Source organism: Thamnophis sirtalis, unplaced genomic scaffold, assembly GCF_051295495.1.
Source record: "Thamnophis sirtalis isolate CommonGarterSnake01/CBP01778 unplaced genomic scaffold, rThaSir2_p1.2 scaffold_8, whole genome shotgun sequence".
In the NCBI taxonomy this organism is placed as follows: domain Eukaryota; kingdom Metazoa; phylum Chordata; class Lepidosauria; order Squamata; family Natricidae; genus Thamnophis; species Thamnophis sirtalis.
In genome coordinates this window covers 3,164,398-3,177,959 of record NW_028261388.1, presented here as the reverse complement: position 1 = coordinate 3,177,959, position 13,562 = coordinate 3,164,398, and the positions used below count along the sequence as shown (strand labels likewise).

Here is a 13,562-nt window from a genome sequence, read left to right as displayed (position 1 = left end):
ATAGGAATGAGAATAGAATAGAACATGGAATGAGAATAGAATAGAATAGAATATGGAATGGGAATAGGAATGAGAATAGAATAGAACATGGAATGATAATAGAATAGAATATGGAATGAGAATGAGTATAGAATAGAATAGAATAGAATAGAATATGGAATGGGAATGAGAATAGAATAGAATATGGAATGGGAATAGGAATGAGAATAGAATAGAATAGAATAGAATAGAATATGGAATTGGAATAGGGATGAGAATAGAATAGAACATGGAATGAGAATAGAATAGAATATAGAATGGGAATGAGAATGAAATAGAATAGAATATGGAATGGGAATGGGAATGGGAATGAGAATAGAATAGAATAGAATAGAATAGAATAGAATAGAATATGGAATTGGAATAGGAATGAGAATGAGAATAGAATAGAACATGGAATGAGAATAGAATAGAATAGAATATAGAATGGGAATGAGAATGAGAATAGAATAGAATATGGAATGGGAATGAGAATAGAATAAAATAGAATAGAATAGAATAGAATAGAATATGGAATGGGAATGGGAATAGAATAGAAAAGAAAATATAGAGAATAGAATGGAATGGGAATGGAGTAGAATAGAATAGATCACAACAGAACAGAACAGAATATAGAATGGAATGGAATGGAATAGAATAGAATAGAATAGAATACAGGGTTGGAAACGACCTTGGAGGTCTTCTAGTCCAACCCCCTGCCTAGGCAAGAAACCCTACACCTCTTCAGACAAATGGCTATCCAACATCTTCTTAAACACTTCCAGTGTTGGGGCATTCACAACTTCTGGAGGCAACTTCTGTTCCACTGATCAATGGTTCTGACTGTCAGGAAATTTCTCCTCGGTTCTAAGTTGCTTCTCTCCTTGATTAGTTTCCACCCATTGCTTCTTCTTCTACCCTCAGGTGCCTTGGAGGATAGCTTGACTCCCTCTTCTTTGGGGCAACCCCTGAGATATTGGAAGACTGCTATCATGTCTCCCCCTGGTCCTTCTTTTCATTAAACCAGACATACCCAGTTCCCGCAACCATTTTTGGAATCTTTTAGCCCTTCATCAAGGGAGGCTTCATTTCTGCCATAAATAAATCGGGGGGGGGGGGGGAGAAGAGGGCCAGGTAGCACAGGTGAGATTGCTGTCCCTCAAATGCAGCTCTCTGCTCTTGGAAAATTGCCCTTCTGCTTTCAACCAGCCCCAAGGGAACACGAGGGAATTCCTAAGTTTTAGGAATCCGCTTGAAGGGCTTAGATAGGAGATCTGTTTCTGCGGCTAAAGACTTTCAGCTGGAGATACACTACCTTTATCACGTACCCGGAAGAAATGCAGAGCCACCGGCCACGCCAAGAGCACCATGGTGAATATGGCAACCACGTGAAGGAAAGGAGCTGTCACCTGTTAGGAAGAGGAGGAAGGAGGAGGAGGAGGAAGAGGGGGGGGGAGGAAGAGATTGAGATAGAGGAGGAGGAGATGGAGGAGGAGGAGAAAAAGGAGGAGGAGGAGAAGGAGGAAGGGGGAGGAAGAGGAACATGTGGAGGGAGGAAGAGGGGGGAATGGAGGAGGAGGAGGAGGAGGAGGAAGAGGAGGAAGAGATGGAGAAGAGGAGGGAGAGGGGAAATGGAGGAAGAGGAAGAGATAGAAATAGAGATGGAGGAGGTGGAGGAAGAAGGGGAGGAGGAAGAAGAGGAAGAGATGGAGATAGAGAAGGAGGAGATGGAGGAGGAGAAAAAGGAGGAGGAGGAGAAGGGGAAAGGGGAGGACGAGGAAGATGAAGAGGAGGGAGGCGGGGGAGGGGGAAATGGAGGAGGAAGAGGAGGAAGAGGAAGAGATAGAGATGGAGGAGGAGGAAGAGGAGGAAGAGGGGAGGAGGAGGAAGAGGAAGAGATGGAGATAAAGAAGGAGGAGATGCAGGAGGAGGAGAAAAAGGGGGGAGGAGGAGGAGGAGGAAGGAGGAAGAGGAAGATGTGGAGGGAGGAAGATGGGGGAATGAATGAGGAGGAAGAGGAAGAGGAGGAGGAAGAGATGGAGAAGAGGAGGGGGAGGGGGAAATGGAGGAGGAGGAAGAGATAGAAATAGAGATGGAGGAGGTGGAGGAAGAAGGGGAGGAGGAAGAAGAGGAAGAGATGGAGATAGAGAAGGAGGAGATGGAGGAGGAGAAAAAGGAGGAGGAGGAGGAAAGGGGAGGAGGAAGATGAAGAAGAGGAGGGAGGAGGGGAAAATAGAGGAGGAAGAGGAGGAAGAGGAAGAGATAGAGATGGAGGAAGAGGAGGAAGAGAGGAGGAGGAGGAAGAGGAAGAGATGGAGATAAAGAAGGAGGAGATGCAGGAGGAGGAGAAAAAGGAGGAGGAGGAGAAGGAGGAAGAGGAAGATGTGGAGGGAGGAAGAGGGGGGAATGGAGGAGGAGGAGGAGGAAGAGGAGGAGGAAGAGATGGAAAAGAGGAGGGGGAGGGGGAAATGGAGGAGGAAGAGGAAGAGATGGAAATAGAGATGGAGGAGGAGGAAGAAGGGGAGGAGGAAGAAGAGGAAGAGATGGAGATAGAGAAGGAGGAGATGCCGGAGGAGAAAAAGGAGGAGGAGGAGAAGGAGGAAAGAGGGGGAGGAGGAAGATAGGAGAGAGGAGGGGGAAATGGAGGAGCAGGAAGAGGAGGAAGAGATAGAGATGGAGGAGAGGGAAGAAGAGGGGGAGGAGGAGGAAGAGATGGAGATAGAGAAGGAGGAGATGCAGGAGGAGAAAAAGAAGGAGGATGAGAAGAAGGAATAGGAAGAGATGGAGATGGTGAAGGAGATGGAGGAGGAAGAAGAGGAGGAGGAGAAGGAGATAAGGGGAGGAGGAGGAAGATGAAGAAGAGGATGGAGGAGGGGGAGGGGGAAATGGAGGAGGAGGAAGAGGAAGAAATGGAGATAGAGAAGGAGGAGATGAAGGAGGAAGAAGAGGAGGAGGAGAAAAAGAAAAAGGAAAGGAAGGAAGAAAGGAAGGAAGGAAGGAAGGAAGGAAGGAAGGAAGGAAGGAAGGAAGGAAGGAAGAACTCCGTAAAATTTTTTAAATATCTTCATTCCATCATCGCCACTGCTAAGGATTCCAGGGATTGAAACCCTGGAGGGAAAAACACTTTACAGGCAGTCCTCGATTTACAACCATTCATTTAGTGACCATTCGATGTTACAACGGTTCTTAGAAAGTGACACATGACTGTTTTTCACACTTAACGACCGTTGCAGCATCCCCGTGGTCACGTGATCAAAATTCAATGGATTCGCTACACAACGGTGGCAAACGAAAGCTGTAAATATGGGGTTACAACTCAGGTAACAACCGCCTTGCTTAGCGACAGACATTTTGGGCTCAATTGTGGTCGTAAGTTGAGGACTACCTGAAGGAGGGTTAGGAATTGTGAAAAAGGAGAGGCATAGCCTGCCAAATGGAAAGGAAAATGGCAGACATCTGACAAGACCAGTGTGGGTTGCAGTACAGGGAAAGGGCCAAGAGATTGAAGAAGTGCTAATGTCCTAATCTATCTATCTATCTATCTATCTATCTATCTATCTATCTATCTATCTATCTATCTATCTATCTATCTATCTATCTATCTATCTATCTATCTATCTATCTATCTATCTAATCTATCTATCTATCTATCTATCTAATCTATCTATCTATCTATCTATCTATCTATCTATCTATCTATCTATCTATCTATCTATCTATCTAATCTATCTATCTATCTATCTATCTATCTATCTATCTATCTAATCTATCTATCTAATCTATCTATCTATCTATCTATCTATCTATCTATCTATCTATCTAATCTATCTATCTATCTATCTATCTAATCTATCTATCTATCTATCTAATCTATCTATCTATCTATCTATCTATCTATCTATCTAATCTATCTATCTAATCTATCTATCTATCTATCTATCTATCTATCTATCTATCTAATCTATCTATCTAATCTATCTATCTATCTATCTATCTTTCTATCTCTCTATCTATCTATCTATCTAATCTATCTATCTATCTATCTATCTATCTATCTATCTATCTATCTATCTATCTATCTATCTATCTATCTATCTATCTATCTAATCTATCTATCTATCTATCTATCTATCTATCTATCTATCTATCTATCTAATCTATCTATCTATCTATCTATCTATCTATCTAATCTATCTATCTATCTATCTATCTATCTATCTATCTATCTATCTATCTATCTATCTATCTATCTAATCTATCTATCTATCTATCTATCTATCTATCTAATCTATCTATCTATCTATCTATCTATCTATCTATCTATCTATCTAATCTATCTAATCTATCTATCTATCTATCTATCTATCTATCTATCTATCTATCTATCTATCTAATCTATCTATCTATCTATCTATCTATCTATCTATCTATCTAATCTATCTATCTAATCTATCTATCTAATCTATCTATCTATCTATCTATCTAATCTATCTATCTATCTATCTATCTATCTATCTATCTATCTATCTATCTAATCTATCTATCTAATCTATCTATCTATCTATCTATCTATCTATCTAATCTATCTATCTATCTATCTATCTATCTATCTATCTATCTATCTATCTATCTATCTATCTATCTATCTATCTATCTATCTATCTATCTATCTATCTAATCTATCTATCTATCTATCTATCTATCTATCTATCTATCTAATCTATCTATCTATCTATCTATCTATCTATCTAATCTATCTATCTATCTATCTATCTATCTATCTATCTATCTATCTATCTAATCTATCTATCTATCTATCTATCTATCTATCTATCTAATCTATCTATCTATCTATCTATCTATCTATCTATCTATCTATCTATCTATCTATCTATCTATCTAATCTATCTATCTATCTATCTATCTATCTATCTAATCTATCTATCTATCTATCTATCTATCTATCTATCTATCTATCTAATCTATCTATCTATCTATCTATCTATCTATCTATCTATCTATCTATCTAATCTATCTAATCTATCTATCTATCTATCTATCTATCTATCTATCTATCTAATCTATCTATCTATCTATCTATCTATCTATCTATCTATCTATCTCTATCTATCTAATCTATCTATCTATCTATCTATCTATCTATCTATCTAATCTATCTATCTATCTATCTATCTATCTATCTATCTATCTATCTATCTATCTATCTAATCTATCTATCTAATCTATCTATCTATCTATCTATCTATCTATCTATCTAATCTATCTATCTATCTATCTATCTATCTATCTATCTATCTATCTATCTATCTATCTATCTATCTATCTAATCTATCTATCTATCTATCTATCTATCTATCTATCTATCTATCTATCTAATCTATCTATCTATCTATCTATCTATCTATCTATCTAATCTATCTATCTATCTATCTATCTATCTATCTATCTAATCTATCTATCTATCTATCTATCTATCTATCTATCTATCTATCTAATCTATCTATCTATCTATCTATCTATCTATCTATCTATCTATCTAATCTATCTATCTAATCTATCTATCTATCTATCTATCTATCTATCTAATCTATCTATCTATCTATCTATCTATCTAATCTATCTATCTAATCTATCTATCTATCTATCTATCTATCTATCTATCTAATCTATCTATCTATCTATCTATCTATCTATCTATCTATCTATCTAATCTATCTATCTATCTATCTATCTATCTATCTAATCTATCTATCTATCTATCTATCTATCTATCTATCTATCTATCTAATCTATCTATCTATCTATCTATCTATCTAATCTATCTATCTAATCTATCTATCTATCTATCTATCTATCTATCTATCTATCTATCTATCTATCTATCTATCTATCTAATCTATCTATCTATCTATCTATCTAATCTATCTATCTAATCTATCTATCTAATCTATCTATCTATCTATCTATCTATCTATCTATCTAATCTATCTATCTATCTATCTATCTATCTATCTATCTATCTAATCTATCTATCTATCTATCTATCTATCTATCTATCTATCTATCTAATCTATCTATCTATCTATCTATCTATCTATCTATCTATCTATCTAATCTATCTATATCTATCTATCTATCTATCTATCTATCTATCTATCTAATCTATCTATCTATCTATCTATCTATCTATCTATCTATCTATCTATCTATCTATCTATCTATCTAATCTATCTATCTATCTATCTATCTATCTATCTAATCTATCTATCTATCTATCTATCTATCTATCTATCTATCTATCTAATCTATCTATCTATCTATCTATCTATCTATCTATCTATCTATCTATCTATCTATCTATCTATCTATCTATCTATCTATCTAATCTATCTATCTATCTATCTATCTATCTATCTATCTATCTATCTATCTATCTATCTATCTATCTATCTATCTATCTAATCTATCTATCTATCTATCTATCTATCTATCTAATCTATCTAATCTATCTATCTATCTATCTATCTATCTAATCTATCTATCTATCTATCTATCTATCTATCTATCTAATCTATCTAATCTATCTATCTATCTATCTATCTATCTATCTATCTATCTATCTAATCTATCTATCTATCTATCTATCTATCTATCTATCTAATCTATCTATCTAATCTATCTATCTATCTATCTATCTATCTATCTATCTAATCTATCTATCTATCTATCTATCTAATCTATCTATCTATCTAATCTATCTAATCTATCTATCTATCTATCTATCTATCTATCTATCTATCTATCTATCTATCTAATCTATCTATCTATCTATCTATCTATCTATCTATCTATCTATCTATCTATCTATCTATCTATCTATCTAATCTATCTATCTATCTATCTATCTATCTATCTATCTATCTATCTAATCTATCTATCTATCTATCTATCTATCTATCTATCTATCTAATCTATCTAATCTATCTATCTATCTATCTATCTATCTATCTATCTATCTATCTATCTATCTATCTATCTATCTATCTATCTATCTAATCTATCTATCTATCTATCTATCTATCTATCTATCTATCTATCTATCTAATCTATCTATCTAATCTATCTATCTATCTATCTATCTATCTATCTATCTAATCTATCTATCTATCTATCTATCTATCTATCTATCTATCTAATCTATCTATCTAATCTATCTATCTATCTATCTATCTATCTATCTATCTATCTAATCTATCTATCTATCTATCTAATCTATCTATCTATCTATCTATCTATCTATCTATCTAATCTATCTATCTATCTATCTATCTATCTATCTATCTATCTATCTAATCTATCTATCTATCTATCTATCTAATCTATCTATCTAATCTATCTATCTATCTATCTATCTATCTATCTATCTATCTAATCTATCTATCTAATCTATCTATCTATCTATCTATCTATCTATCTATCTATCTATCTAATCTATCTATCTAATCTATCTATCTATCTATCTATCTATCTATCTATCTATCTATCTAATCTATCTATCTATCTATCTATCTATCTATCTATCTAATCTATCTATCTATCTATCTATCTATCTATCTATCTATCTATCTATCTAATCTATCTATCTATCTATCTATCTATCTAATCTATCTATCTATCTATCTATCTAATCTATCTAATCTATCTATCTATCTATCTATCTATCTATCTAATCTATCTATCTAATCTATCTATCTATCTATCTATCTATCTATCTATCTATCTATCTATCTAATCTATCTATCTAATCTATCTATCTATCTATCTAATCTATCTAATCTATCTATCTATCTATCTATCTATCTATCTATCTAATCTATCTATCTATCTATCTATCTATCTATCTATCTATCTATCTAATCTATCTATCTATCTATCTATCTATCTATCTATCTATCTATCTATCTATCTAATCTATCTATCTATCTATCTATCTATCTATCTAATCTATCTATCTATCTATCTATCTATCTATCTAATCTATCTATCTATCTATCTATCTATCTATCTATCTATCTAATCTATCTATCTATCTATCTATCTATCTAATCTATCTATCTATCTATCTATCTATCTATCTATCTATCTATCTAATCTATCTATCTATCTATCTATCTATCTATCTATCTATCTATCTATCTAATCTATCTATCTATCTATCTATCTATCTATCTATCTATCTATCTATCTATCTATCTATCTATCTATCTAATCTATCTATCTATCTATCTATCTATCTATCTATCTATCTAATCTATCTATCTATCTATCTATCTATCTATCTAATCTATCTATCTATCTATCTATCTATCTATCTATCTATCTATCTAATCTATCTATCTATCTATCTATCTATCTATCTATCTATCTATCTAATCTATCTATCTATCTATCTATCTATCTATCTATCTATCTATCTAATCTATCTATCTATCTATCTATCTATCTATCTATCTATCTATCTATCTATCTATCTATCTAATCTATCTATCTATCTATCTATCTATCTATCTATCTATCTAATCTATCTATCTATCTATCTATCTATCTATCTATCTATCTATCTATCTATCTATCTATCTATCTATCTATCTATCTATCTATCTATCTAATCTATCTATCTATCTATCTATCTATCTATCTATCTATCTATCTATCTATCTATCTATCTATCTATCTATCTAATCTATCTATCTATCTATCTATCTATCTATCTATCTAATCTATCTAATCTATCTATCTATCTATCTATCTATCTAATCTATCTATCTATCTATCTATCTATCTATCTATCTAATCTATCTAATCTATCTATCTATCTATCTATCTATCTATCTATCTATCTATCTATCTATCTAATCTATCTATCTATCTATCTATCTATCTATCTAATCTATCTATCTAATCTATCTATCTATCTATCTATCTATCTATCTAATCTATCTATCTATCTATCTATCTATCTATCTAATCTATCTATCTATCTAATCTATCTAATCTATCTATCTATCTATCTATCTATCTATCTATCTATCTATCTATCTAATCTATCTATCTATCTATCTATCTATCTATCTATCTATCTATCTAATCTATCTATCTATCTATCTATCTATCTATCTATCTATCTATCTATCTAATCTATCTATCTATCTATCTATCTATCTATCTATCTAATCTATCTAATCTATCTATCTATCTATCTATCTATCTATCTATCTATCTATCTATCTATCTAATCTATCTATCTATCTATCTATCTATCTATCTATCTATCTAATCTATCTATCTAATCTATCTATCTATCTATCTATCTATCTATCTAATCTATCTATCTATCTATCTATCTATCTATCTATCTATCTAATCTATCTATCTAATCTATCTATCTATCTATCTATCTATCTATCTAATCTATCTATCTATCTATCTATCTAATCTATCTATCTATCTATCTATCTATCTATCTATCTAATCTATCTATCTATCTATCTATCTATCTATCTATCTATCTATCTAATCTATCTATCTATCTATCTATCTAATCTATCTATCTAATCTATCTATCTATCTATCTATCTATCTATCTATCTATCTAATCTATCTATCTAATCTATCTATCTATCTATCTATCTATCTATCTATCTAATCTATCTATCTAATCTATCTATCTATCTATCTATCTATCTATCTATCTATCTAATCTATCTATCTATCTATCTATCTATCTATCTATCTATCTAATCTATCTATCTATCTATCTATCTATCTATCTATCTATCTATCTAATCTATCTATCTATCTATCTATCTATCTAATCTATCTATCTATCTATCTATCTAATCTATCTAATCTATCTATCTATCTATCTATCTATCTAATCTATCTATCTAATCTATCTATCTATCTATCTATCTATCTATCTATCTATCTATCTAATCTATCTATCTAATCTATCTATCTATCTATCTAATCTATCTAATCTATCTATCTATCTATCTATCTATCTATCTATCTAATCTATCTATCTATCTATCTATCTATCTATCTATCTAATCTATCTATCTATCTATCTATCTATCTATCTATCTATCTATCTATCTATCTATCTATCTATCTATCTATCTAATCTATCTATCTATCTATCTATCTATCTATCTATCTAATCTATCTATCTATCTATCTATCTATCTATCTATCTAATCTATCTATCTATCTATCTATCTATCTATCTATCTAATCTATCTATCTATCTATCTATCTATCTATCTATCTATCTATCTATCTATCTATCTATCTATCTATCTATCTATCTATCTATCTATCTATCTATCTATCTATCTATCTATCTATCTATCTATCTATCTATCTATCTATCTATCTATCTATCTATCTATCTATCTATCTATCTATCTATCTATCTATCTATCTATCTATCTATCTATCTATCTATCTATCTATCTATCTATCTATCTATCTATCTATCTATCTATCTATCTATCTATCTATCTATCTATCTATCTATCTATCTATCTATCTATCTATCTATCTATCTATCTATCTATCTATCTATCTAATCTATCTATCTATCTATCTATCTATCTATCTATCTATCTATCTATCTATCTATCTATCTATCTATCTATCTATCTATCTATCTATCTATCTATCTATCTATCTATCTATCTATCTATCTATCTATCTATCTATCTATCTATCTATCTATCTATCTATCTATCTATCTATCTATCTATCTATCTATCTATCTATCTATCTATCTATCTATCTATCTATCTATCTATCTATCTAATCTATCTATCTATCTATCTATCTATCTATCTATCTATCTATCTATCTATCTATCTATCTATCTATCTATCTATCTATCTATCTATCTATCTATCTATCTATCTATCTATCTATCTATCTATCTATCTATCTATCTATCTATCTATCTATCTATCTATCTATCTATCTATCTAATCTATCTATCTATCTATCTATCTATCTATCTATCTATCTATCTATCTATCTATCTATCTATCTATCTAATCTATCTATCTATCTATCTATCTATCATCTATCATCTATCAATCTATATATATATATATATATATATATATATATATATATATATATATATATATATATATATATATATATATATATATATATATATATATATATATATATATATATATATATATATATGATAGATTTTATATATATATAAAATGAAACCCACCACTGGCCCTGCTGTATATATATATATATATACTTAAAGTCACAACCCCTGGTATGCCCAAGTGTGGGAGGAAGGTCACACTTCCACTCTCTGTCATTAGGCTCGTCACAAGAGTCCATCCAGACAGAAACCCAATATTTTTACTGTTGCCTTTGTTATATTTGTGTTTTTATTTGTGCTGATAAATAAATAAAGGAAGACTAGTATAGATCTATTTCAAGCTATTTAGCTCTCATCAGCTAGCCATATCCCAGTAAGGATATGGCTAGCTGATGAGAGCTAAATAGCTTGAAATAGATCTATACTAGTCTTCCTTTATTTATTTATCAGCACAAATAAAAACACACACACACACATATATATATATATATATATATATATATATATATATATATATATATATATATATATATATATATATATATATATATATATATATATATATATATATATATATATATAATGGCTCTACCCTTCGGGTGTGTGTTCTGTTAAGATACAGCCTGTTGTGCCTTAAAATTGCTTCTACTGTACCGGTGTAAAATGGCTTGTACCGTACTGCCGTAAAATGGCTTCTACTGTGCAGCTCAGTGGAATTGCCATGGTAATGGCTTCACAGTAATTCCACAAGGGGACTCCCTCTGGTAAGGGAGAAAATCCAACATTAGAAATTATGTTTGGTCCAGACATTTCCCCCCCTATAAATAAATACCAGGTCATCAACTAGTCTTTTAAAAAGAAGGAGGCCAAAAAAACTACAGAGAAGTCAGGTTGGCTTCAATACCTGGGAAGGGGCTTGAAAAAAATCATCAAGCAAAGGGTTTGTAAATGTTTAGAAACAAACGAGAGGATTTAGAAGGGACCTTGGAGGTCTTCTAGTCCAACCCCCTGCTCAAGCAGGAGAGATTAGACCATTTGAGAAAAGTGGCAGTCCAGTCCCTTCTTCAAAACCTCCAGTGTTGGGCCATTCACAACTTCTGGAGGCAACTTCTGTTCCACTGGTTGATTGTCCTCACTGTTAGGAAGTTTCTCCTCAATTCCAAGTTGCTTCTCTCCTTGATTAGTTTCCACCCATTGCTTCTTGTCTGGCCTTCAGGTACTTGGGAGAATAGCTTGACCCCCCCTCCTCTCTGGGGCAGCCCCCCAAATATTGGAAAACTCGTGTCCCCCCTAGTCCTTCTTTTCATTAAACTAGACATACCCAGTTCCTGCAACCGTTCTTCATATGTTTTAGTCTCCAGTCCCCTAATCCTCTTTGTTGCTCTTCTCTGCACTCTTTCCAGAGTCTCCACATCTTTTCTACATCGTGGCGACCAAAATTGGATGCCGTATTGGCCTTACCAAGGCATTATAAAGTGGTATTAACCCTTCACATAATCTTGATTCTATCCCTCTGTTGTTTAAATGGGTTTGTTTCAAAAAGAAAATAGGTTAAGCCAGATCGATTTTACCACTTTTAATATTATTATTTTAGTTCTCTTCTTACCTGAAACGACAAGTAGAACGTATGCCACTGACGTTCCCAAAACATTGTGATGAGCATTAAACCGGTGACGGAGAGGAAGAGGGTGAAGATGGCCACGCGCTAAAGAGATCAAAGAGGATTATTATTTATTGATTTAAGTGGCACCGTTGATGCGATTTCAGCAAAACCGAGACCTCCAGATCAACTGTTTTCAAGGCCATCTAAAGCAGGGGTCTCCACCCGTGGCCAATTTAAGATTTGTGGACTTCAACTCCCAGAATTCCTCAGCCAACCATATCATTTGACACTTTGAAGAGTTGGGGACTTCAACTCCCAGAATTCCTCAGCCAACCATATCACTTGGCCCTTTGAAGAGTTATGGACTTCAACTCCCAGAATTCCTCAGCCAACCATATCACTTGGCCCTTTGAAGAGTTGTGACTTCAACTCCCAGAATTCCTTAGCCAGCCATATCACTTGGCTCATTGAAGAGTTGTGACTTCAACTCCCAGAATTCCTTAGCCAGCCATATCACTTGACACTTTGAAGAGTTGTGACTTCAACTCCCAGAATTCCTTAGCCAACCATATCATTTGGCCCTTTGAAGAGTTATGGACTTCAACTCCCAGAATTCCTCAACCAACCATATCATTTGACACTTTGAAGAGTTATGGACTTCAACTCCCAGAATTCCTCAGCCAGCCATATCACTTGGCCCTTTGAAGAGTTATGGACTTCAACTCCAAGAATTCCTCA

General features: G+C 32.5%; 1 protein-coding gene across 1 annotated transcript in view; it reads right to left on the bottom strand.

Annotated features, from left to right (window-relative positions):
- LOC148044266 (glycerophosphodiester phosphodiesterase 6-like) overlaps nucleotides 1–13,562 on the bottom strand; it is a 39,253-nt gene that overhangs the window by 19,147 nt on the left and 6,544 nt on the right. Inside the window, exons 5-6 of the mRNA XM_087722025.1 lie at nucleotides 12,828–12,926; nucleotides 1,329–1,427 (exon numbers count right to left, since the gene is read on the bottom strand). Coding sequence (XP_087578151.1) covers nucleotides 1,329–1,427; nucleotides 12,828–12,926 — 198 coding nt within the window. The remainder of the gene's footprint in view (nucleotides 1–1,328; nucleotides 1,428–12,827; nucleotides 12,927–13,562) is intronic.